At 42.3% G+C, this 22,097-nt stretch overlaps 1 protein-coding gene across 3 annotated transcripts in view; it reads left to right on the plus strand.

The window, feature by feature from the left end:
• Positions 1-22,097, plus strand: part of ST5 (suppression of tumorigenicity 5) — a 213,514-nt gene that overhangs the window by 116,362 nt on the left and 75,055 nt on the right. For all 3 annotated transcript variants that reach the window (XM_027852699.1, XM_027852700.1, XM_027852701.1), the window contains one exon: positions 18,243-18,347. In XM_027852699.1, coding sequence (XP_027708500.1) covers positions 18,268-18,347 — 80 coding nt within the window. In that variant the 5' untranslated portion in view covers positions 18,243-18,267. Of the gene's footprint in view, positions 1-18,242; positions 18,348-22,097 lie in introns of those variants that run through there.

Here is a 22,097-nt window from a genome sequence, read left to right on the forward strand (position 1 = left end):
GGAAGGAGGAGGAGAAGCTTACTTTGAGCTGAGGGCACAGGGCATTTACAAGGGGACAAATGCTGTCATCTCAAACACCCGCTGGTAAGCCTTTTTCAAATCCATCAGTATTTGTTAAGAGAGGCTCCAAGAGAGTGGAAGCCACCAATGGAATTTGTAGCACTAGAGGGTTTTGCTGTTGAGATGGGGCACGTGGGGAAGATGCAAGGAATGACCAAGGTATCGTTGTTATGGTGGCCAGTTCTCGATCATGGTCAAGCTCTGGCTTTTGGAGTGGTGGCCTTTTATCAATGGAGGTTCTTTCCAGGAATGACCTTTATTGGCTCAGCATCAGTAGGAGTGCCAGAGTTTATAATGTCTATAAAACAAGTAACAGGTATTTACTGCTTGTCTGCTATGGACTACACCACTTAGATACTTTACACACGTAGGTGGGGATTGACCAAGGTTGGAGAGTGATCAAACTGAAGAGTTCCCTGATCTAATTAATAAAATTATGGAGTGTGGGTCATTGTTAGTCCCTGGTCAATTTGAAGATTCTCACAATGAAATTGAAGGAATGCAGTGATTGTCTGGCAGCGTGGCCTATAAAAGGTCTCTGGGCATTTCAGCTCTTGAGGATTTCACCTTTTTCCTTCTTCCGTAGCAAAGGTGGAGTGTAGATTCTTTCCCTGTCCCTTCAGCCAGGAGCAGTCACGGTAACTTAAGGACACAGCCTGAGAGAGAGAAGTTCAAGGACATTGGCTGTTCTGAAACCCCCCACCTACTTTGTAAAGGGGGAATATTTTGAAATCCCTAGGCATTATAATCTTGGAATCTAGTCTTCCAGGAAGTCAGGGGAGACTTCCTGGGTAGCTCCAGTTTTGTGTGAGTTGCCTCATGGGTAACTTCAAGAATTTGAGAGTTTGGGCATTGGAGCTTCCAGGGAAAATCTCCTGATGCATCTGCTGCCTCTTGGAGGAAGAAGGCAGTTCCATGGTGCCTTGTCCTCCCTGGAGAGCCAAAGCACTTAGTTCTTGGACACTGCATGTTTGATGGCATGGGGTCAGCTCGTGCAGGCTCTAAGATGCGGTCACCTTTTGGGAGACCCTGAGTTCACTTCCCTCCTGACTTACTCCTCTGCCTCCTTTGGGACTGTTGACTACGTTCTTTCCCTTTTGGATACTCTGTCCTCCCTGGGGTTTCCATGACTGCTATCTCGTGATTCTCCACCCACCCGTCTGACAGTTCTTCCTTAGCTAGGTCTTCACCGTTGTCATATCCACTAAGGCTCTGACCCAGACCATCTTGTCTTTTCACTTTCCTCTTTCACTTGGTGATCTCGCCAGCTCCCATGAGTTCAGTTGTCATGTCTATGCAGAGGATTCTCAAAGCAATATATGGCTCTAGTCTGTCTCCTTCCAGGTGGGGAGAAGGGAAGGGAAAAGGGAAACGGGCATTTATTAAGCACCGACTGTATGCCAGGCATCCTGTTAAGCACTCTACCAGGCCTTCTACCTGTTTCTTGTACATGGCACTGAATATCAGGTTTCTGTGCTTTTCTATTAGCTATCCTCCATTTCTACCACTTACTCCCTCCTCACTTCCATTGCTCAAAATCACTTCAAGGCTGAGCTAAAAATTTTTTTTTTTGGAGGCAGTCGGGGTTAAGTGACTTGCCCAGGGTCACACAGCTAGTAAGTATCAAGTGTCTGAGGCTAGATTTGAGCTCAAGTTCTCTTGACTCCAAGGTTGGTGCTCTATCCACTGTGCCACCTTGGATTTGAACTTTTATTAAAGGGATTTGTTCTGAAATTTGGATTCAGTCAAAGGGCCGCATTTGAGGACGTAGAGGACCACATGTGGCCGTGAAGCCACAATTTCTCCACCCTAGCTGAGAACATTCTACATGAGGATTTTGTCTTCAGCTGCTAGTGCCTTCCCTCAGAATCATCTTGTATCTTTTTTGTCTGTACCTATGGCTAGAAGCAGTTCTCTCTTAGTTTGTGTTCGATGTTGGGATGAAATGAGGCACTGCCTAGTAAGTCATTGAACAGTTAACAAAAGGAGGTTTACTCTGCCCTAACACAGCAAGGCTATGTGCCAAGGATTAACTTCTCTGGACATGGCCCCCTTGTCTCCATATGAAATGTGTCTGTTGTTAGGGCCAGGATATGGAGAAGGACATGGTAACTTGCGTGGTCTTCAAAAATTCACCAAGTTGGAGGGGCCCTGACTGCACATGAGTGAGACTTTTTATGTCCTTAGGTGACCAAGGAACTGCATCAGGGAGACAGGCCAATCAAGTCTCTGGACCATTTTGTTTCTGTTTAGGGAAAACTATAATCCCTTTCCCAAGAGGGAAGGAATAGGGGTGGGTCTAACCCATGTTGTGAGGATATACTGGTAGATATTTATATAGTCCTTCCACACCTATATGTGTCTAACACTGGGTAAAATGCGGCTGGGCCTAGGGGCTAGGCCACTGGACCTATTCCCTTTCCACTTAAGGGCCCATCTGCTTTGGACTGAGTTCAGGCTTGGGAGAGCTAGGCTCCCCGTTCTCATATACTTCTGCTCATTATATCCCTATCCTGGCATCACAAGAAAAATTACTTATAGCTTTGGTTTGGGCTCATGTCTAGGGCCTCCCCACAGGGGAGAATCTTAAAAAAAAATACTCAAAGTACAACTTACAAAAGAAGTGCTAAAAGACATTAAAAATGCACGTTGACAAGACCTGAGCAATCAGTTACTTAAAATGATCGTTACAGTCTGCCAGGACCTCGAGTCATATACATATGGAAATATGAAGCACTGAATAGGCCTTGTTAACATTTCACCTCAGTTATACACTATACAAATAATTCTTCTGCCAATCCAGGGGAGGGCTTGGGCTCATCCTCCAGCTGGTTTATTGTTTTCTCCAAAAGCGCTGGAGTAGTTGCCAAGGACGCTTTTCCTTGTTGCCTGTCATTTCTGACCACAATATTCAGGTCTTCTGAACCTCGCAAATTCACAAAGTGGCCTCCAAGCCTGGACATGTCCATCATGAGTTTGGTACTCCTTCACCTAAGATTAAAAAAAAAAAAAAAGCAAATAACAAGATGCAATCCCAAGCCCAGGATCTGACTCACCTGGGGCAGGACATGGATTTTAGCTCCCATGTGCTCAGGCTAACCCCCCTTCTCTATCTCCCCTTCTCTCACCACTGCAGGCAGTCAGTCTAGTGAAAGAACAATATTTGCCAGATGGGAGAGTCAAAGAAAGAGAAAGCCAGGCACAGAGTTGTTCCCTAATTTAAAAATCCCTTCAATCATGGGCTTTTCTTACCCAGTGACCATTAAGAGAGGTGGGTTATCATCATAAAGCATCAGGCCCCCCAAGTGCAGAGTCATACATATGCATATGATCATGTTGTCTCTCTTGCTAGACTGTCAGCACCTTGAGGGCAGGGACCGTTTTTGCTTTTGGCTTTGTTCCCCTAGTGCCTGGCGTATAACAGGTACTTAATGTTTCTTGGGCAGCTGGTTGGAGCAGTGGTTAGAGCAATGGCCTTGTAGTCAGGGAGACCCGAGTTCCAATCTAGCCTCAGATACTTATTAGCTGTGTAACCCTGAGGCAAGTCACTTAACCCCTTTTGCCTTAGTTTCCTCATCCATAAAATGAGCTGAAGAAAGAAATGGCAAAGCCCTGCAGTGTCTTTGCCAAGAAAAACCCAAATGGAGTCATGAAGAGTCCGACATGATTATAGCGACTGAACTACAAGTTTCTTGATGGATTTTATTTTTAAAACAGGAATTCAGTAGATCTAGTAGAGGACAAAATAAATTCCAGGTGTAGGGAATAGTATGAGTCTAAAGGAAGGAAAGTAGGAAATGCTCAAGAAGTATGCAGGGGTTCGTGAGATCCTTTAGCCTAATATTTTGAAGAGGAAATTGGCTCTAGAGGGATGTGAAGTTCTCAGGAAGGAAATTCTGAAGACATAAGTGGATATGAAAAGGAAGAAAAGGAGCTGCTTTGAAGAAACCACTGATTACATAGGACCTGGCACATTTGCATCTTATGAAGACAAATAAAGGAGAGGAAAAGGCTGATCATTGTGGATGAGTACATAAGAGGAGTCTACTCCCAGAAAAAACTATCAGGAGAGGTAAAGCTCGGATGTGTTGGGCATAGTGCCAAGTGCCAAGGATGAAACCAATGGTGCTTCCGTTTGTTTAAGCTAGGTTGGGTGTCAGAGGAGAGTGAGAGAGAGGGTTCAGATGAATAGAATGGTAATAGGTGATGGTGAGGAAGTGACTTCTCATCCCTTATTGTATTTTCTGTGTTTCCTTCCAAGAAGAATGGTCATTGGACTGGGAAGGAGAGAATAAAAATGGCAGGGGGGAGTAGCAATCCAATAGAGAAGTGATGAGAAGAGAACATCTGGCAGCATCTCACTGCCCTTACTGAGACCAAGTCACCAGTCCTGGAGACACATACATTGTGTCCTAGAGTACCAAAAAAACCCTGGCAGATGTGGCTGCTGGGTCATTTTGAGTGATCTCTGAAAGCTTTTGGGGAGGGAGAGGACTAGCTGCAGGACTAGAGCTGGGCAAATGTGATCCCAGTTTTCAAAAGAAAAAAAGAGGGTTCAAATTCTAGATTAGTGAACTCAACTACTCTTGATGAAATCCTAGGACACATTATTAAAGGGATGCTTTGTGCGCAATTAGGAAAGGAGGGTAATTGAGATCACCCAAAATCAGCATCAAAAAACCATGCCAGGATTTCATTTGTTTGTCCATGGAAGAATGCTACAGAAGGACAGGATGCTTAGATTTCAGCCAGGTATTTTGACAGTTGCATCTTCTGTGTTTATGGGTAAAATGGAGGACCCTGAGCTGGAGGATAGTACTGTGGGGAAGATCTGGAACTAATTGACTGTTTGGACCCAAAGAGCAGTTGTTAATGGATTGATGTCAGCCAGGGGGGAGGTCTTTAGTGGAGTGCTCCATGGAGCTATGGCCCATGGCCCAGTGTTGTTCAACCATTTTTATCAACAACTTGGATGAAGGTATAAATGTCATGCTTATCAAATTTGAAGCTGACACATCCTTTGGAAGAATAGCTAATGTATCAGATGACTGAGTCTGGATCCAAAAAAGGTCTCTCTCCAGCCTAGGCAACAGACAGGCAAGCAATAAGCATTTATTAAGCAGTTATTAGCACTGTGCTGAGCTCTGAGAATACCAATATGAGCATAAAGAAAGACAATCCCTGCCCTCAAGGAGCTAACTTTCTAATGGGGCAATAAAAGGGAGCTGAAAAGCAAGGGGAAGAGGGAAAGAGAACATCTACCCAGAGCATGCTGGCAAAGTCAGGGAGAGTCAGAAGGAGGGAATTAAAGCACAGCCAACCTGGGTCTGTTCCTAAAATGGTAGCCCCCAGAAAGAAACTCAGCAGTGGGAGAAGGTGGCTGGTATGGCCTAGAGATATTTCAGGGTAAGGAGGCCCCAAGAGCTGAGGGAAGTTCCTGGATGAGTAGGCAGTGGAGATGTGGCGGGGAAGCCTGAATGAGTCAGAAACGCAGCATGGAACAGGCTAAAATGATGGGCCCCATGGATGGTGTTGAAGCTTAACAGGGTAAATTTAAAGTCCTACATTTAGATTCTACAGAACAACTTGCCAGGTGCCAGGATTGGGAGGAGTGTGGCTAGTCACCAATTTCTCTGAGAAATGTCTGGGGGGTTTTAGTGGACTAGACGCTCAACATGAGTCTATGGGGTGACCTCGACAAAAAAAGCGTTCGCTGCTCTAGGCTACGTTAAGATAGTCCCAGGGTTAAAAAAACAGAGGTAGCAATAGTTCCCCTAGATTTTACCCAATATGCCATCTGAGGACCATTTGAAAGAATAATCATGTGAAGGAACATTTGAAGGAGATGTTTAGCTTAGGGAAGAGAAGGCTTAGATGGTGATGCAATAGCTTTCTTTAATGACTTAAAAGGCTAGCACATGGCCCAAGGATTCAGTTGATTCAGTGTGGCCCCAGAAGGCAGAACTAGGAACAGTAATTAAGAGTTTCAGAGAGGCTATTTAGGCTTGATAATAAGGAAAAAGCTACCGCCAAATAGAATGGGCTCCCTAGGACATAGAGAAGAGGATGGATGAACACTTTAGGGGGGGGATCTTACAGAAGAAGGTTCTTATTGAAGATTAGGTTAGACTCGATGTCCCCTGAGGTTTATTCCAGCTAGCTTTTAGATTCTGTGGATCTAGAGTCTGTGGAACTGCTCAGAGGTAAGTAGTCCAAGTGATTACCAAGCTGTTTTGATGACGATTATTCTGTTGCCGAGAAAGCTACCATACTGAGGGGGCCTTGAGGGCTGGTAAAGGGCTCTGAACTTTATTCAGTAAGCAGTAGGGAGCCGTGCAAGGGTTTTGAACAGAGGAGCAATATGACGAGATTAATGCATGAAGGTATTCCTTCTGACAGCAGTGTCAGTGATGGATTGGATCAGAGAAAGAGTGGCCTTGGGAAGACCTATTCAGAGGCTTTTGTGGTTTTTTAGGTCATGGTCAATGAGGGGGCCTCTATTGGGGGGGTGTCGGTGAGAATATAGTGTAAGGGATGGAAATGAGAGATATAGGGAGGGACTTGGATATGAGAGGGAAGAGTCAGAGGGAACAAGAGGGGTTTGACTGTGGGAGACTGGGTAAGTGCTAGGACTGCTAGTAGAAATAGTGAAGTCCGGGGGCAGCTAGGTGGCACAGTGGATAGAGCACCAGCCCTGAAGTCAGGAGGACCTGAGTTCAAATCCGGCCTCAGACCAAACACTTGACATACTTACTAGCTGTGTGACCCTGGGCAAGTCACTTAACCCCAATTGCCTTAAAAAAAAAAAAAGAAAAGAAATAGTGAAGTCCAGAAGTAGGCCTAGATTTAGGAGGAAGTCGGTAGGCTCATTTTTGTACACATCGAGTTAGAAGTATCAAGGGGATATCACAATAGAGAGTATCAGGAAGTATATCAGGAAGGATATCAAATAATACCATGTGTTTTCTAAACTTTGTATCTCTCCATTGCCTAGAACAATATTCAGCGTTCAGTAGATATGTAGTATTTGTTGAATGTGTTGAATTAGAAGCTTCCTCCAGCTTCTACCAAGAGATGGGCTGGGCTGCTCCTAAGCCTTACCCATAGGGTCTTATCGATGCACAGTATGGTTGTGAGTTGTTACCATAGCAGCTGCTCAATTAATGTTTAATATGGTATAAGGGAAATCTAGGTAGTTGTCCTGACTTTCTTTCTCCCTTTGATTAAGTCCCTCATCTTTGTGAATCTCTTCCCTGTCATTACTAAAGGAAGCATATTTACGTTCTGGGCATTGTCACAAAGTTTAGCTGTAGTGTAGAGATTGAGTTATTATATGTAGGCTTCTCACTGAGTGAGAGATTAGTCGGACCTATGAGGTAGGTAAAGAAGGAAGTTCCTTATGTGAAACAGGATGGTAACTGATTGGGAGTATCAAAGTCACATTCATGAAAAGGGCTGTTAAGTCCCTAGGATGGAGAAACTTCTCAAGTGGTTGGTTCTCTTGCTTTCTCTCTGTTAATATTTAAGAATCTCTGGGGGATGGGAAGTGGTGATGTGTGTGTGTGAAGAAGAGATACAGAGACATAGACAGAAGTAGAGAGAGAGAGACAGAAAGAGATAGAGACATAGAGAGACAGAGACAGAAGAGAGAGAAAAAGAGACAGAGACAGAAAGAGAGACAGAGACACAAATAGAGAGAGATAAAAAGAAAGACAAACAAAAAAAAAACCCAGGAAGATGAGGCTGAACAAGGACCAGGGGGTAGATTTCTCAGCCTGGTATGCAGTTATGCTGGGTCTTTGATGTTGCTTTGGAAGCTCTGGGAGAGTTCCTTTGGATTAGAACTGCCCAAGTAACCCTTACCCCACTTTATGCTTATGGGAAGTGTTTAAATACAACTTGAGGCTTTTTACAAAATCTGTTTTTGCTGAAGTGGAGACACACCATCTGGTAGGAGAAAGAGCTAAAAACTTAAAACTTAGGCCAAAAGCTTTAACTTTAAGTTTTGTTTTGAGGATAAGGCTGGAAAAGGAGGCATCTGGGAATGGGTGGGAGGGAATAACAAGGGTTCAGTGAGATGAAAAGGGAAAGAAATCTTGAATTTTCTGAGTTTGTTTCAGCTGTGTCTGGTTGAGACTGCGTCCTTCCTGGAGCCTAGAAAATCATTGTCCAGTTCCTAAGCACTCTTCTCCCTCTTCACCTCCGTCCTCACCCTCTCATGCCTGACCACTCCAGTACCAGAGGTCAGTGTGTTTGGAGGTCCCCTCAGATATATATTCCTAAGAAAACAACCTAGAAGTCAAAGGAGCTAGGAAAAAAAGCCACCATAAGTATAGGAAGAGGCATCTCAAATAGCTGCTCTTCCATGCAGAGAGGAGGATAGAAAGGGAATGAAGATGAAGTTAACGTTGATAGATACAAGGAATGGAGAGAAACAGATTTTTGAAAATGCTTCCTGGAAATGGTAACTGTTGGAGGAGCTGTGGGAAGAGGACAAGCACCTTAATGCCTTTTGAGTAGAGTGGTGAAGTGGTCCTGGAATTACACAAGAAAAGTGATTGAATTAACTATGCTCTTTGGTCCATTGATCCATCCCACTATTGCGCATATACTCCAAGAAAGCTGAAGACAGAAACAAAAGGTCCCAAAAGAATTCCTCAAAAGAATAAAAATATTCGTAACAACATTCTTCGTGGTAGCCAAGAAACAAAATGGTTGCCTGTCAGTTAGAGAATGACTGAAAGACCTAGCTGAATATGATGGGATATTGTTGTATTATTGTACAGTGAGAAGTGATGAAAGTGAGGAATTCAGAGAAACGCGGGAAGATTTGTATGAACTGATCCAGATGAAAACTAACAGAGAACCAAGAGAAGAATATAAACAGTCACTCTTTCAAATGAAAAGAAAGGGGGCAGCTAGGTGGCACAATGAATAGAGCTACAGCCTTGGAGTCAGGAGGACCTGAGTTCAAATATGGCCTCAGACACTTGATAATTACTAGCTGAGCAAGTCACTTAACCCTGATTGCCTCACCAAAAAGCAAAAACAAAAAAACAAAAAACAAAAAATAAATGAAAAGAAGGTCAGAGAGAACAGATAATGAAACATGTCTCAGGTCTCCTTGTTCTCTCCTCAATGGCAGAAAGATAGATGACTACTAGGACAGAGTTTTGTGTCCAATATGTCACTGTATCACTGTTTTTTTTTCTTATCTGTTAAGCTGTATTGCTCCATTTTAGAACTTGTGATAGAGGAGAGAAAAAACTGGGAGTAGTGTGGCTTTTTGAAAAGCAGACTTCAAAAGGCTCAGTGGAAGGATAACTAGGATTCTTTGGATTGAAATTCTACAAGGGAAGTCAGCCCTGCTGGAATGATGGGAAGCTTCCAAGAATGAAATGATAGAAGATGCATAAAGAGGAAGCATTTCTGATGAGTTGGAAAAGGGGAGTTGTCTAAAGAGATCGATGTGGATATACAGATCACTCATCTACTAACTTGGGATTTTTTTGTTTGTTTAAAATTTTTTCCCCCTCTTAATAGTATTTTATTTTTCCAATTACATGTAAAGATAGTTTTCAGCATTCATTTTTATAAGCTTTTGAGTTCCTAATTTTTTCTCCCTCCTTCCCCTCTCCCCTCCTCAAGACAGCATGCAATCTGATATAGGTTATACATGTATAATCATATTAAGCATATTAGAATTTTTAAAAAAATGTACAGAAGATGGAAGCAGAGAGAGATAACAGAGAATAAATTGTGGCATGGTCGGGAGGGCTAAGGTTCAGAATAATAAGTTGAGATTGGTGACGAAAGCTAAGAATAACAGAAAGGATTAAAAAAAATCCAACTATATTTAGGGAAAAGGGAAGAATCACAGGAAAAAAAGGACTACTATTCAGAGTGATTAAAATAATGAACTCATGATGGAGAGAAAGTAGAGAGCGGTCCATCTTCTGATTCCCTGCACTTTTACTGACCGTCTCTGATTTCTGGAATGTTTTCCCTCCTCATCTCTGTCTTCTGGCTTCCCTGACTTCAAGTCTTGCTAAAATCTAACTTTCTAAAAGAAGCCTTTCCTGGCTTCTCTCTTGAGGCTGCCTCCAGTTTATCCTGTATATATCTTGTTTTGTATGTAGTTGTATGTTTGCATGTTGTCTCCACCATTGGTCTGTGAGCTCCTTGGGAGCAGAGACTTACCTTTTGCCTTTCTTTGTATGCCGAGGGCTTAGCACAGTGACTGGCCCATAATGGACACATAATAAAAGCTTGTGGATGTGGTTGGGAAGTCACTGGTATCTGAGCAGACCAGAAGGGCCTCTTAGAGAGGATAATGCTTGAACTAAGTCTTGTAGGAAGTGAGGGACTCTGTGATTGGCGGCCATCCAGGTCAAAGGCAAAGAGATGGGAAAATGGTATAATACCAAGTTCTAGGAATAAAAATAGATGTGGATGACAGTCCATGCCTTTAAGGAACTTACATTGGAATGGAGAGATATGCCATGTATATGTGGAGTAGTGTTCAGGAAAAGGATGATTAATTGATCCATAAGGAAGTTGGTTGCCTTCTGTGTTGAAGGGGAACCAATGGACAGTGGGCAGTGCCTTTGTTGGCCTTTGATGACAGGGCAGGTGGCAAGGTGGCCGGTATAGCTGGCAGCTGGAATGAGAGGTAAAGCATGCTTACACTCATTCACCAACCAAAAAAGTTTAGCCTTAGGGTGGTAGCTCCAAAGCGGAGTAAATTAACTCCCTGAGGGACAAGGGGCATGGTGTCCAGAGAGGTGTTCCTCAAGGGAACTACTCAACATAGGCCATATGAATTTCACTTGGATTTCTGGAAAAAAATTCTAGAACCTGTTGTAAAAAGGATGTTTTGTAAACACCTCGAAAAGGAAAGCAGTGATCACAAGTCTAATTTTTCTCCAGGGTAGTGTTTTATATACTTGAAAAGTTACACTTTCTCTTTATAGGCTAAATAAACATTTCTTGCTCCCTCAACTTGGCATAGCATGGATGAGTTTTGCATCAAAACCCTTATCATCCCAGGCAGTTTCCTCTAGATGTGCTTTAATGCCCCTCCTAAAATGTAACATACAGGACCTGAAACACAGTAGTATTATAGATGGAATCAGATCAGGGCAGATTACAGTGGAGGATCACTTCCCTTATTCTAGACACTGTTCACAGGAGCCCTTTTAAAATGTCCCATCATGCTTTGGACTTGTCTTGAGCCTACGTCCCACTGACCCCTCCCTTTCCCCTTTTTTGCTTGTATTGCTGTCTATCCATAGCTCCCCCATTTTATACCTGTGTGGTTGATTATTGTGAACCCAAGAATAAGATTTAAAGTTAATCCTACTAGATTCAGTCCGTTGTTCCAGTCTTTAAAGAATCTTTTTAGATAGCAGTTCTGTCTTTGAACACATTAGTTACCCAACTTTGTGTCATCTGAAGATAAGAGGAGAAAGAGGTTCCGGGTTTTTGCCACTTGTCATTGACTTGTCATTTGCCAATTGCATATAAAGAATAGACTACACTGTGTGTGTGTGTGTGTGTGTGTGTGTGTGTGTTTCCTCTGAGTGTTCCAATTGTGAGCTTCTCTCTCTGGGTTTCTATCTGCAACAAATATCTGGACCTCCTGGATACCATACCAAAGCCTCCCCATTCCTTGTCCCCCAAGCTCTCATGCAAAGCTTCACAAAAGGCCTTCAGAATTGTGGGTCCACACTTCTTTGGTTGGAAATTGCAGAGAGAAAGAACAATATGTCTTTCATCATGTTCTGTTGATGACTTTTAAAAAATAATATTTTATTTTTTCCAGTTACATGTAAGGATAATTTTTAACATTCTTTTTAAAAATTTATTTCATTTTTTTGTTTTTTCTTAATAGTATTTTTTCCAATTACACGTAAAGATAGTTTTCAACATTCATTTTTGTAAAGATTTTGAGTTCCAAATTTTTCTCCCTCCCTCCCCCCAAGATAGCAAGCAATCTGATATAGGTTATATGTGTATGATCATGTTAAACATATTTCCACATTAGTCATGTTGTGAAAGAAGAGTCAGAACAAAAGGGAAAAACCAAAAGAAAGAAAAAGCAAAAAACAAGTGAAAATAATATGCTTTCCTCTGCATTCAAACTCCATAGTTCTTTCTCTGGATGTGGATACCATTTTCCATCACAAATCTTTTGAAATTATCTTAAATCATTGTATTGCTGAGAAGAGCTAAATCTATAATAGTTGATCATCATGCTGTGTTGCTGTTACTGTGTACAACGTTCTCCTGGTTCTGCTCACTTCATTCCACATCAGACCATATAAGTCTTTCCAGGTTTTTCTGAAATCTGCCTGCTCATCATTTCTTATAGCACAATAATATTCTATTACATTAATAAACCACATCTTGTTCAGCCATTCCCCAATTAATGGGTATCTCCTCAATTTCCAATTCTTGGCCACCACAAAAAGAACTGCTATAAATATTTTTGTACATGGAGGTCCTTTCCCCTTTTTTCTGATCCCTTTAGGGTACAAACCTGGTAGTGGTATTGCCAGATCAAAGGATATGCACAGTTTTATAACTCTTTGGGCATAGTTCCAAATTGCTCTCCAGAATGGTTGGATCATTTCACAACTCCACCACAGTACATTAGTATTCCAATTTTCCCTCATCTTCTCCAGCATTTACCATTTTCCTTTTCTGTCATATTAGCCAATCTGGTAAGTGTGAGGTAGTACAATCAAAATGATCCATTTTATACCTCATAATGCTCTCTATCTCTTGTTTGGTCAAAAATTCTTCCCTTCTCCATAGATCTGACAAATAAATTATTCCTTAATCTCTTGATTTGCTTATGATGTTAACCTTTATGTCTAAATCATGTTTTCTTTTTTTTTTTTTTTTTTGCTTAGGCAGTTGGGGTTGTGACTTGCCCAGGGGACACAGTAAGTGTCAAGTGTTTGGTCTGAGGCCAGATTTGAACTTAGGTCTTCCTCACTTCAGAGCCAGTGCTCTATCCATTGAATCATTTACTCATTTTAACCTTATCTTGGTATACTGTGTAAGATATTGGTCTGTACCTAGTTTCTGCCATACTGTTTTATAGTTTTCGCATCAGTTTTTGTGCCATAGTGAGTTATCCCAGAACCTGGGGTCTTTGGGTTTATCAAACACTGGATTACTATGGTCATCTACTCTTGTGTGTTGTGTACCCAATCTACTCCACTGATCCACCACTCTATTTCTTAGCTAATACCAGATAGTTTTGATGATTGCCACTTTCTAATATAGTTTGAGAGCTGGTATTGTGAAACCACCCTCCTTTGCATTTTTTTCATCAATTCCCTTAATATTCTTGACCTTTTGTTCTTCCAGATGAATTCTGTTAGAAATTTGTTTTCAAATGTGCAAAATAAAACACTCTCTTTCAGGACACTGGCTCAGGAGATGGTCCGTTGGCTCCTGGGCCCCTGGGTACTGCCTTCACAGAAACTTTCAGGAGGTTGTGACCATGCTTGATGAATCCTTTTGTGAAGCTTTTCAATTTCTTTTTTTAAATCAAAGTTCTCTTAAATAAACAGAGGTCATGCTGCCCTTCCTAAGATCAAAAAATTGAGCAGATGGAAGATATTGTTTTGAAATACAGTTATCAAAAATGCTAAACAAGTTTGTGGCCACTGTTTAAGAGCACCTGCTCTGCCAGAGTTGACTGAAGTCATGGTGGACATGAGGGGCACCTCCTGGGTACTCCCTCCTCTCCAGCTGGCAGGGGTTGGCAGAACACACCATGCCAGCTTTCCTCACAATCATAACACATTCAAGTAGCCTTCAGATCACCTCAGTTCCTGCCCTGATGCCCAGATTTGACACTCCGTAAAGGATTGCACCTTTATTATATTGTTGCCTTTTGCTTTTCCATCACAGTGACTCCTGGATATATTCTAACCTACCCCTCACCCTGGGAATTAAACTTTTTATTTTATTACATCCCTTGCACCAAAGTGGGAAAAAAAAGCAAAAACTACTGATAGAGTGATTACATCTAACAATAATGTGACACTCTGTCCTCTTAGTCCCATGGAATATTCTGGGACTGTTACTGATTTTCCAATGAACTGTTTGGCTTTCTATTAGCGCATAGTAATAACTAGTATATAGTCTTAAGGTTTGCAAAGCTCTTTAGAAATAGCTCTTTCTCACAACTCCCGTAGGTAGGGGCTATTATTGTGCCCATTTTACAGATGACGAAACTGAGGCAGTCAGTGGTTAAGTGACTTGCCCAGGTTTACACAGTCAATAAGCATCTGAGGCTGCATTTAAACTCAGGTCTTCCTGACTCCATGTGCAGAGCTTTAGCCAATGCACCAATTTTCATCCATTGTTTTATTGGTTGCATATATTGTTATCCCGGTCTTGCTTATTTTAATCTGGACTATTAGTTCATATAAATCTTCCCATCTTTCTCTGAATTTCTTTTATTCCTCGCTTTTTAGGAAGCTACATAACTATATGCCATTACATCTATACAGCGCAAATGTATTCATCTCCTAATTACTGCTTCCTCCACAAGAGAGAATGTTTCCTATTCTTGGACACTACAAAAAGGACTGTCCCAAAATATTTCCGTGTGTGTTGGACTTTTTTTTTTTTTGGCCAGTTGGGGTTAAGTGACTTGCCCAGGGTCACACAGATAGTGAGTGTCAAATGTTTGGTCTGAGGCCAGATTTGAATTCAGGTCCTCCTGACTTCAGGGCCAGTGCTGTATCCACTGTGCCACCTAGCTGCCCCCACTTTTTTTTGGGCTTCTTTGGGATATGTGTCCTAGGGTTCAATCTCAGGGTCAGAGGGGATGAATAATTTCACAAATCGTGGTCCTCTCTGCTGATTTGCAGGGTCTGAGGCAGATCTTCAGAGTTGTTTTAATCCATCCTTCCTATTAGCATCATTTTAAATAGTCATTGATCACTCTTTTGAAAAACTCTTCATTTTTTTTTTTTTTTTTTGGCTAGGCAATGGGGTTAAGTGACTTGCCCAGGATTACACAGCTAGTAAGTGTTATGTGTCTGAGGCTGGATTTGAACTCAGGTCCTCCTGAATCCAGGGCCGGTGCTCTATCCACTGCACCACCTAACTGCCCCCAAAACTCTTCATTTCAAGTCTTGGGCCACTCATCTATTGGGGAGTAATTGCTCTTGGCCGTGTAGTGGGAATTGGTGCCTGTGAATCTTGGATAGCAGACTCTGGTCAGGGATATTTGCTGCAAAGATTTTTTCCCCCCACTTGGAAGTTTTTCTTTTAATTCTCTCTGCATTGATTTTGTTTGTTACATGCAAAACTGGATAGAAAGGTGTTCCAACCAGCTCCCTCTGAAGTTTGAGGAGTATCAGTGACCAGAAGCTGGGGGAGGATGTAGAGAATGCCTTGGGGAAGGGGGGAAGTGCTGATCCCAAGTGCCTGAGCCCCAGAACCCACTTCCAAGTGGGCAATCTGGAGGTGTTTGTCTAGAGAGCTGGGTTGTTCTGAGTCAAGGGACCTTGGCTTGAGGTCTCATGGGAAGAGAGGAGAAGAAAAGGAAAGCAGTTGTGTATTTTTGGAGGAAAGAGGTCCTTACATGATTCCAGACTTATCCTCATTGACAGGGAATAGTGAAATCCTGATGTGTGTGTGTGTGGGGGGATTTCATGCTGTAATTTGTTGAGAGGGGGCTTATGCGTTTTCTTTGCCTTATAAATGCTCAGCATTATTCTGGGGTAGTGCATCTGTCTAGTGTACCTTTTAGTATCACAACCCCCCTGAAGCAATAATCAGACAACGTTCTTTATCACCCTCCTCAGATAATACTGAGCAGCCATTCTTAGACTAAATTCTACAGAAGCATTGACATTAGCCTACTTTCCCCTCTTTCCAAGAAAAAAGATCCTAGGAATTTAAAAGCTATCCAAGAACATGGATTTCATGTCCCCTTTGGAAGAGTAAAGGGCACCATCATGGATTAGAATTCTGTTTATGCATCTGAAATCAAGAGCAATTATTTGTTTTAAGGTAAATAGTTGGATGATTAAGGCTCTTAGTGATCACAGATAAACATTTGTGGAAATTCAATGATATTTACCATTAACTTCATATCATTCATTCATCAAATAATTATTGAGTAAGACAAATGAGGCCCTGTGCTAAGTGCTGTGGAAGATACAGGGGAATTGGACACATCCTTCTGGACTTTACAGTCAAATAGAGGAGATAAGACGTGTTCCCTAGTACCTATAATACCAGCTAGAATTTAAAAATGTGCAGAGGTGTCAAAAGTAGGTAACACTCCAAATCAGATTTAAATGCAGTTAGGAAATATTTAATGAAATCAATAAAAATACAGTAGAACATAGATAATGTTTTTTATTTAAATAATATTTTATTTTTCCCCAAATACATATTAAGAAAATTTTTAGTGTTCATATTCACAAAATTTTGAGTTCCAAATTTTTTTCTCCCTCCCTCCTTTCCCTCTTCTGAAAATGGTAGGCGGTTTGATATAGTTTATCCATGTGCTACATAGATAATGTTAATATGTGGTTTTCTAAGTCAGTACGTTGCCAGTGGGGATCCTTATGTACAGTTTAGTGGGAGTTTGACACCACATTTAGAGGACAGAAATATTGCTTCCCACTGGGGATAGGGAAAGATTTTTTTGGAAGAGATAGTATTTGAACATTAAAGAGGATTAAAGGAGATGCATAGGAATTGGACAAGTGGTGTTTGGCTGGGGATGGGCTGTGGGTGATAGAGTAGGGGGAAAAGACATTCCAGGTAGAGGGAACAGTTTGAGTGAAGGCTTGGGATATAGGGAGTGAGGGGTGTCTTTGAGTAATAGCATATTAATCCAATTTGTCCAGAAAGTTGGGTTTATAAAAGGAAGACTAGTTGGAGATGTAACCACAAAAGGTTAGTTTGGGCCAAGTCATAGAGGGCCTTAAGTGCCAATTAGAAGAATTTAGACTTTAATAGGTAATGAGTCATTGAAGGTCTTTGAAGTGAGCAAGGGGGTGCCATGAAGAGACCTGGCATTTAGGAAGGTTACTCTGGCAGTGTCGTCCGTAACGGATTGGATAAGACTTGAGACAGGCTCAGAGACCACATTAAAGGCTATCATAATACTACAGGGAAGGGGCAGTGAGGGCCTGAATGAAGGATGGGACTGTGTAAATAAATGGGCAAAAAGGGGACCCATTTGAGCAGCATCCTAGAAGTGGAAATGATAGGATTCATCACCTGATTGGATGTGAGGAGAGAGGAAGCAATCGGAGAGGGCTCCCAGTCTTTGAACCTTGGTGATTGGGTAGAGGGTGGTACGTTTCACAGCTGACACCAGCAGTAAAAACAGGAGTTCTTACCTATGGTGATGTGACATGAAGAAAGAACCTTCCTAATGGAAATATAAACACAGAAATATAAACATTAGAAAATAATGTCAGTTTAGTACTCATCATCATACCTTGCTGTGGGACCTTAGCGTCAATTTTTGACTATGTTTTCTATATTGAGAATAGATTTCATGTTGTATATATATGTATTTGTATGGATTGGCCTGTCTGTCTCTCTCACACATATGTACATAACATACATTTCTCCCTATCTTCCAAGACATGTTTTCCTCATTTTGCTAATTTCTTTTTAGCCAGGAGAAACAGTAGATAGTGCACTAGGCCTAGAGTCTAGACATTTACTAGCTGTGTGACCCAGGGCAAGTCACTTAACTTTTGTCTGCCTCAGTTTCCTCATCTATAAAATGGAGATAATAATAGCACCTACCTCCAGGGCTGTTGTGAGCACCAAATGAGATAATAATTGTAAAGCACTTAGCACAGTACTTGGTATTAGTAAGCGCTATATAAATGTTAGTTATTTTCCTTTTTTCTTTTTCATTTTTCTTATTAGTCTTTGGCAAAGAGGGAAAGTGGTCACTAATAAGTGATAATCAGCCTATGGGTGTCCCTGGAGGCACTAGAGAAGAGAAGCTGATCTCACCTCCTCTTTTAGCCCAAGGGCCAGGGAGCTCCTGAGGACCTTAAGTTGTCACACTTGGAGTTGATGCTTGGTTTAAAAGGTAGTTTTCCAGGCTTTCTGGAAAGTAGCAGACCCCTGGGGAATTCTATCTCTCATGTACCTTTTCTCCTTTTCAGGGAGTTGGATTCACGGAGAGCCGAAATGACCATGACTGCCAACAAGAATGCCAGCATCACCCACGGGGCTGGAGGCACTAAGACCCCTCGGGAGACCCTGGGCCGGTGAGTGGAGGGGCTGGCATCTCCAGGAGCTGGCTTCAGAGATAGCATTGTACAAACTGGCCATGGGGACTCTTGGGATTGAGAGGCAGCTGGACTGAGCTCCAGAAAGCCTGAGGATAAGTTGGCCTGGACCTCTAGGCAAGTAGAGTAGTGGGCAGCCTTATTGGGTATACCTATGAGCAGAAACAGGTGGGATAGAGTGTAGCTGGCCTGTGTTATCCTGTGGGTACATGCCATCTCTTGCCCTGAGATCAGGGACCATTCATCTCTAAGCAAGATTAGCATGTAAACGAGCCAGACAAGAGCCCTTCCCCTCCAGAGGTTTGGGGGACAGTGTCAGCAGTAAACAACAGATGTTATTCTCTGTTTTACTTTTTCACAAAATAATGGAAGCCTGGGGGATGTGGCGGAGCCAAGTTTCACAGTTCATTCATTCAATAAACACTGGCACTGGGTGAGATACAAGGTTTAGAGGGGACCATCTCTGCCATCGTGGAGGTTACAATCTTGTAGGTCACTGCAGCCACATGAAGCTGTTCTGCTGGGAGTGGGGACCAGCTAAGCTAGCGGTGCAGCTCATCATGGGTCCCATGTCTCATGTCTCAGCTTAGAGCAGGAAGAACTATAATATAGATCTCTCTGTTAAGCTTTGAGTCACTCGCAGTTTTGATTCTCCAAGATTGTAATATTCTATGAGGCAGCTAGGTAAACAGTGGATAGAGCGCCAAGCCTGGAGTCAGGAAGACCTGTGTTCAAATCCACCTCCAGACATTTACTAGCTATGTGACCTCGGGCAAGTCATTTGACTTTTTTATGCCTCAGGTTCCTTTTCTGTAAAATGGGGATAATGATATATCTCCCAGGGTAGTTGTGAGGATTAGATGAGATAATATTAGTAAAGTGTATACCGTAGTGCCTGACGCATAGTAAGTGCTTAATAAATGTTCCTTTCCTTTCTTCCTTCCGTGATTCATAACCATTTATTAGCACTAGAAGAATATTGATGTTTCAAAACAAAATGACACCACATTGATTTGTATGTTGAGAAGCAGATTAGGACTATTAAAAGCTCTGCATTTTCTCCATTGCAATCCAACCCACCATTTTACTCCTGTTCAGTTCTGGGCTCAGCTCATTACAGAAACAGAATTATTGGATTACAGAATTTCTTGAGTTGGAAAGCGACTCCAGGCTTCAATAGTCCAAATACCCCCAAGTAGCCTATACTTCAGAAAGAATCCAAACCCTAACACACCTGACAAATTGTCATCCAGCCTTTGTTGGAAGACTTCCAGGGCAGGGAAAGTTGCTACCTCCAGAGATAACCCATTCCACTTTGGAACAGTGGTCCTTACCAGGAAGTCATTTTATACATCAACCTAAATTTGCCTCTTTGCAATTTCCACCTTATTTCTAGTTCTGCCCCTGGAACCAAACAGGAGAAATCAGGTCCCTCTTTTGTGTAACAGCCCTGAAGACAACTGTCATGTCCCTGATGACTCTTCTTTTGTTCAGGCTGGACAATCTCAGTTCTTTACACACAAAGCTGAGACCCTTCATCATCCTGGTCCTCTTCCTCAGGATGCTGTCTCTTGGCTTTTCATTGTCTTTCCTAAAATATGGCGCCCAGAACTGAACATATTATTCCAGGTGTGGGCTGACTAGGCTAGAGTACAGTATGGGACCATTGCCTCCTTATTTCTAGGAACCCTGTCTCCCTCAGTGCAGCTCAAGATGGCACAAGCTACCATATCATACTGTTGATTGGCCTTGTGGCCCACTGAAAGTCCCTGATCTTTTTTGGATCATGCCTCTCACATATTATACTTGTAAAGTGAATTTTTAAAACTGTAGTCTAAGATCTTATTTACATCATTGTGATGTCAGCTTACTACAAACTTTATGGAGATAAACATAAACTCCATCTGTATTGGTAGATGTTCTGACGGTCCAGCTCAATGGACGACCTGTCTAGCTGCCATGTCGTAATCTGGTCCAACTCTCCTTCCCATTAATGCCATTTCTACTTCCTCTTGTAGCACCTTAGCAACTAAACTATTAAATTTCCAAATGTTATGGCTCCATTGTCATTGCTGAAAAAAATAATTTATGATAGAAATTCTAGGAAATACTTAGAATTTTTTGTCTTTCTTGTGTCCTGATCCACTTTCATCCTTAAATGCTTTGGGCATAATCTCTGCAGACTCATTTTCCCCATTTGCTGTATTTCTCTGTTGTGTGAGGCAGTTTTGCTTTCAATCTCCCACTGTCTACCTCCTGGCTGAGGTGGTCTTCTGCATTCTTGTGGCCTCCATGTTTTGGTAGCAACTTTACACGAGTTAGAATTCCATTGGATATATTAATGTCTGTTCCTTTCTCCATTTCCCATTTCCTGCTCTTGGTACCTAGTCTGAATAGGTCAGGCTAGAGCTGGTGTAACTGACCATAGGGTTGTCCTCTCCATTTGGATGTTGACCTTGACCTTTGCTCTAAAACTGCCCAAAGACAGCTGATTCAGAAATGACTCCCATATTGGTAATCAGTTGTCTCCTGTTGTTTATGGTCCATAATTTCATTGGTTTGGGAACTCCCAGTGAGCAAACTCCCTCTACCTAAGCAAGTAAGTACCAATTCTACAACCTCTAGTCTTAGAGTTGCCTGGGGCCCTGAGAAGTTAGGCGATTTGCTAGGGACACACGGCCAGTACCTGTCAAAGGTAGGACTTGAATCTAGGTTGTTCTGATTCCCCGGTCTAACTATGGTGCCACACTGCCCCTTTTTCTGAGTGTTAGGAAAGCGTTATGGAACCTGTGACCCAGAACCTAAACCTCTGGGTTATGAAAACCAGCTTCAATCTTTCAGGCTTCTTGCTGGTCATACTCTTTGGTTCATGTCCCTAGGCACGATTTAACCTGAAAACACCAGAATTCAGCTTATGTATAATTCTTTACAAAAAAGGTAAAGGGTCCTCAAATTTCTTGCAAGCACTCGGGCTAGCAACAATACACTGAATATAAAGGAGGCCTTATAAAACCCAACAAAAAATGTCAAGGACTCTCATGTGCACCTGTATAAACATTCAAAACAACTCTCCAAGCCCTTCCCCAGAGATCAAGCCATTTATCCAGATTTATACTACTACCTTGGTTACCCTCCCCAGCCTAATGGAAAAGCACTTGTGCTTTCTAGAGTGTCAGACATCCAGCCCCTCCTCTGAGCCTCACTTCTTCCAGGGACCTAGATAGTCCTGCAGACTCCTTCTTCTGCCCTGAGGTTAAGGCCCCTCAGTAAGGGGAAGAACAGGGGGCACTCAAGAGTCAACTCTAATACTCCCGGACTTACACAGTTCACACAACTCGCAGTCATAATGATGGACAAGGTCTGGGGTCTCTCTGCTTCCTGCTCATGGTTCTGTCCTTTGCTGTTTCTTGATTTCAGCTCCTGCTTGGTCCAGAAAATCCATCTCTCCATTGCTGTTGCCTTTCATTTTCAGTAGCCTCCCTCCCTTCCTTCCTTCCTCCCTCCCTTCCTTCATCCCTCCCTCCCTTCCTTCTTCCCTCCCTCCCTTCCTTCCTTCCTTCCTTCCTTCCTTCCTTCCTTCCTTCCTTCCTTCCTTCCTTCCTTCCTTCCTTCCTTTTCCTTTCTTCCTTCCTTCCTTCCTTCCTTCCTCCCTTCCTTCCTTCCTTTTCCTTCCTTCCTTCCTTCCTTCCTTTTCCTTCCTTCCTTCCTTCCTTCCTTCCTTCCTTCCTT

Source organism: Vombatus ursinus, unplaced genomic scaffold (genome assembly GCF_900497805.2).
Source record: "Vombatus ursinus unplaced genomic scaffold, bare-nosed wombat genome assembly UNPS02009770.1, whole genome shotgun sequence".
In the NCBI taxonomy this organism is placed as follows: domain Eukaryota; kingdom Metazoa; phylum Chordata; class Mammalia; order Diprotodontia; family Vombatidae; genus Vombatus; species Vombatus ursinus.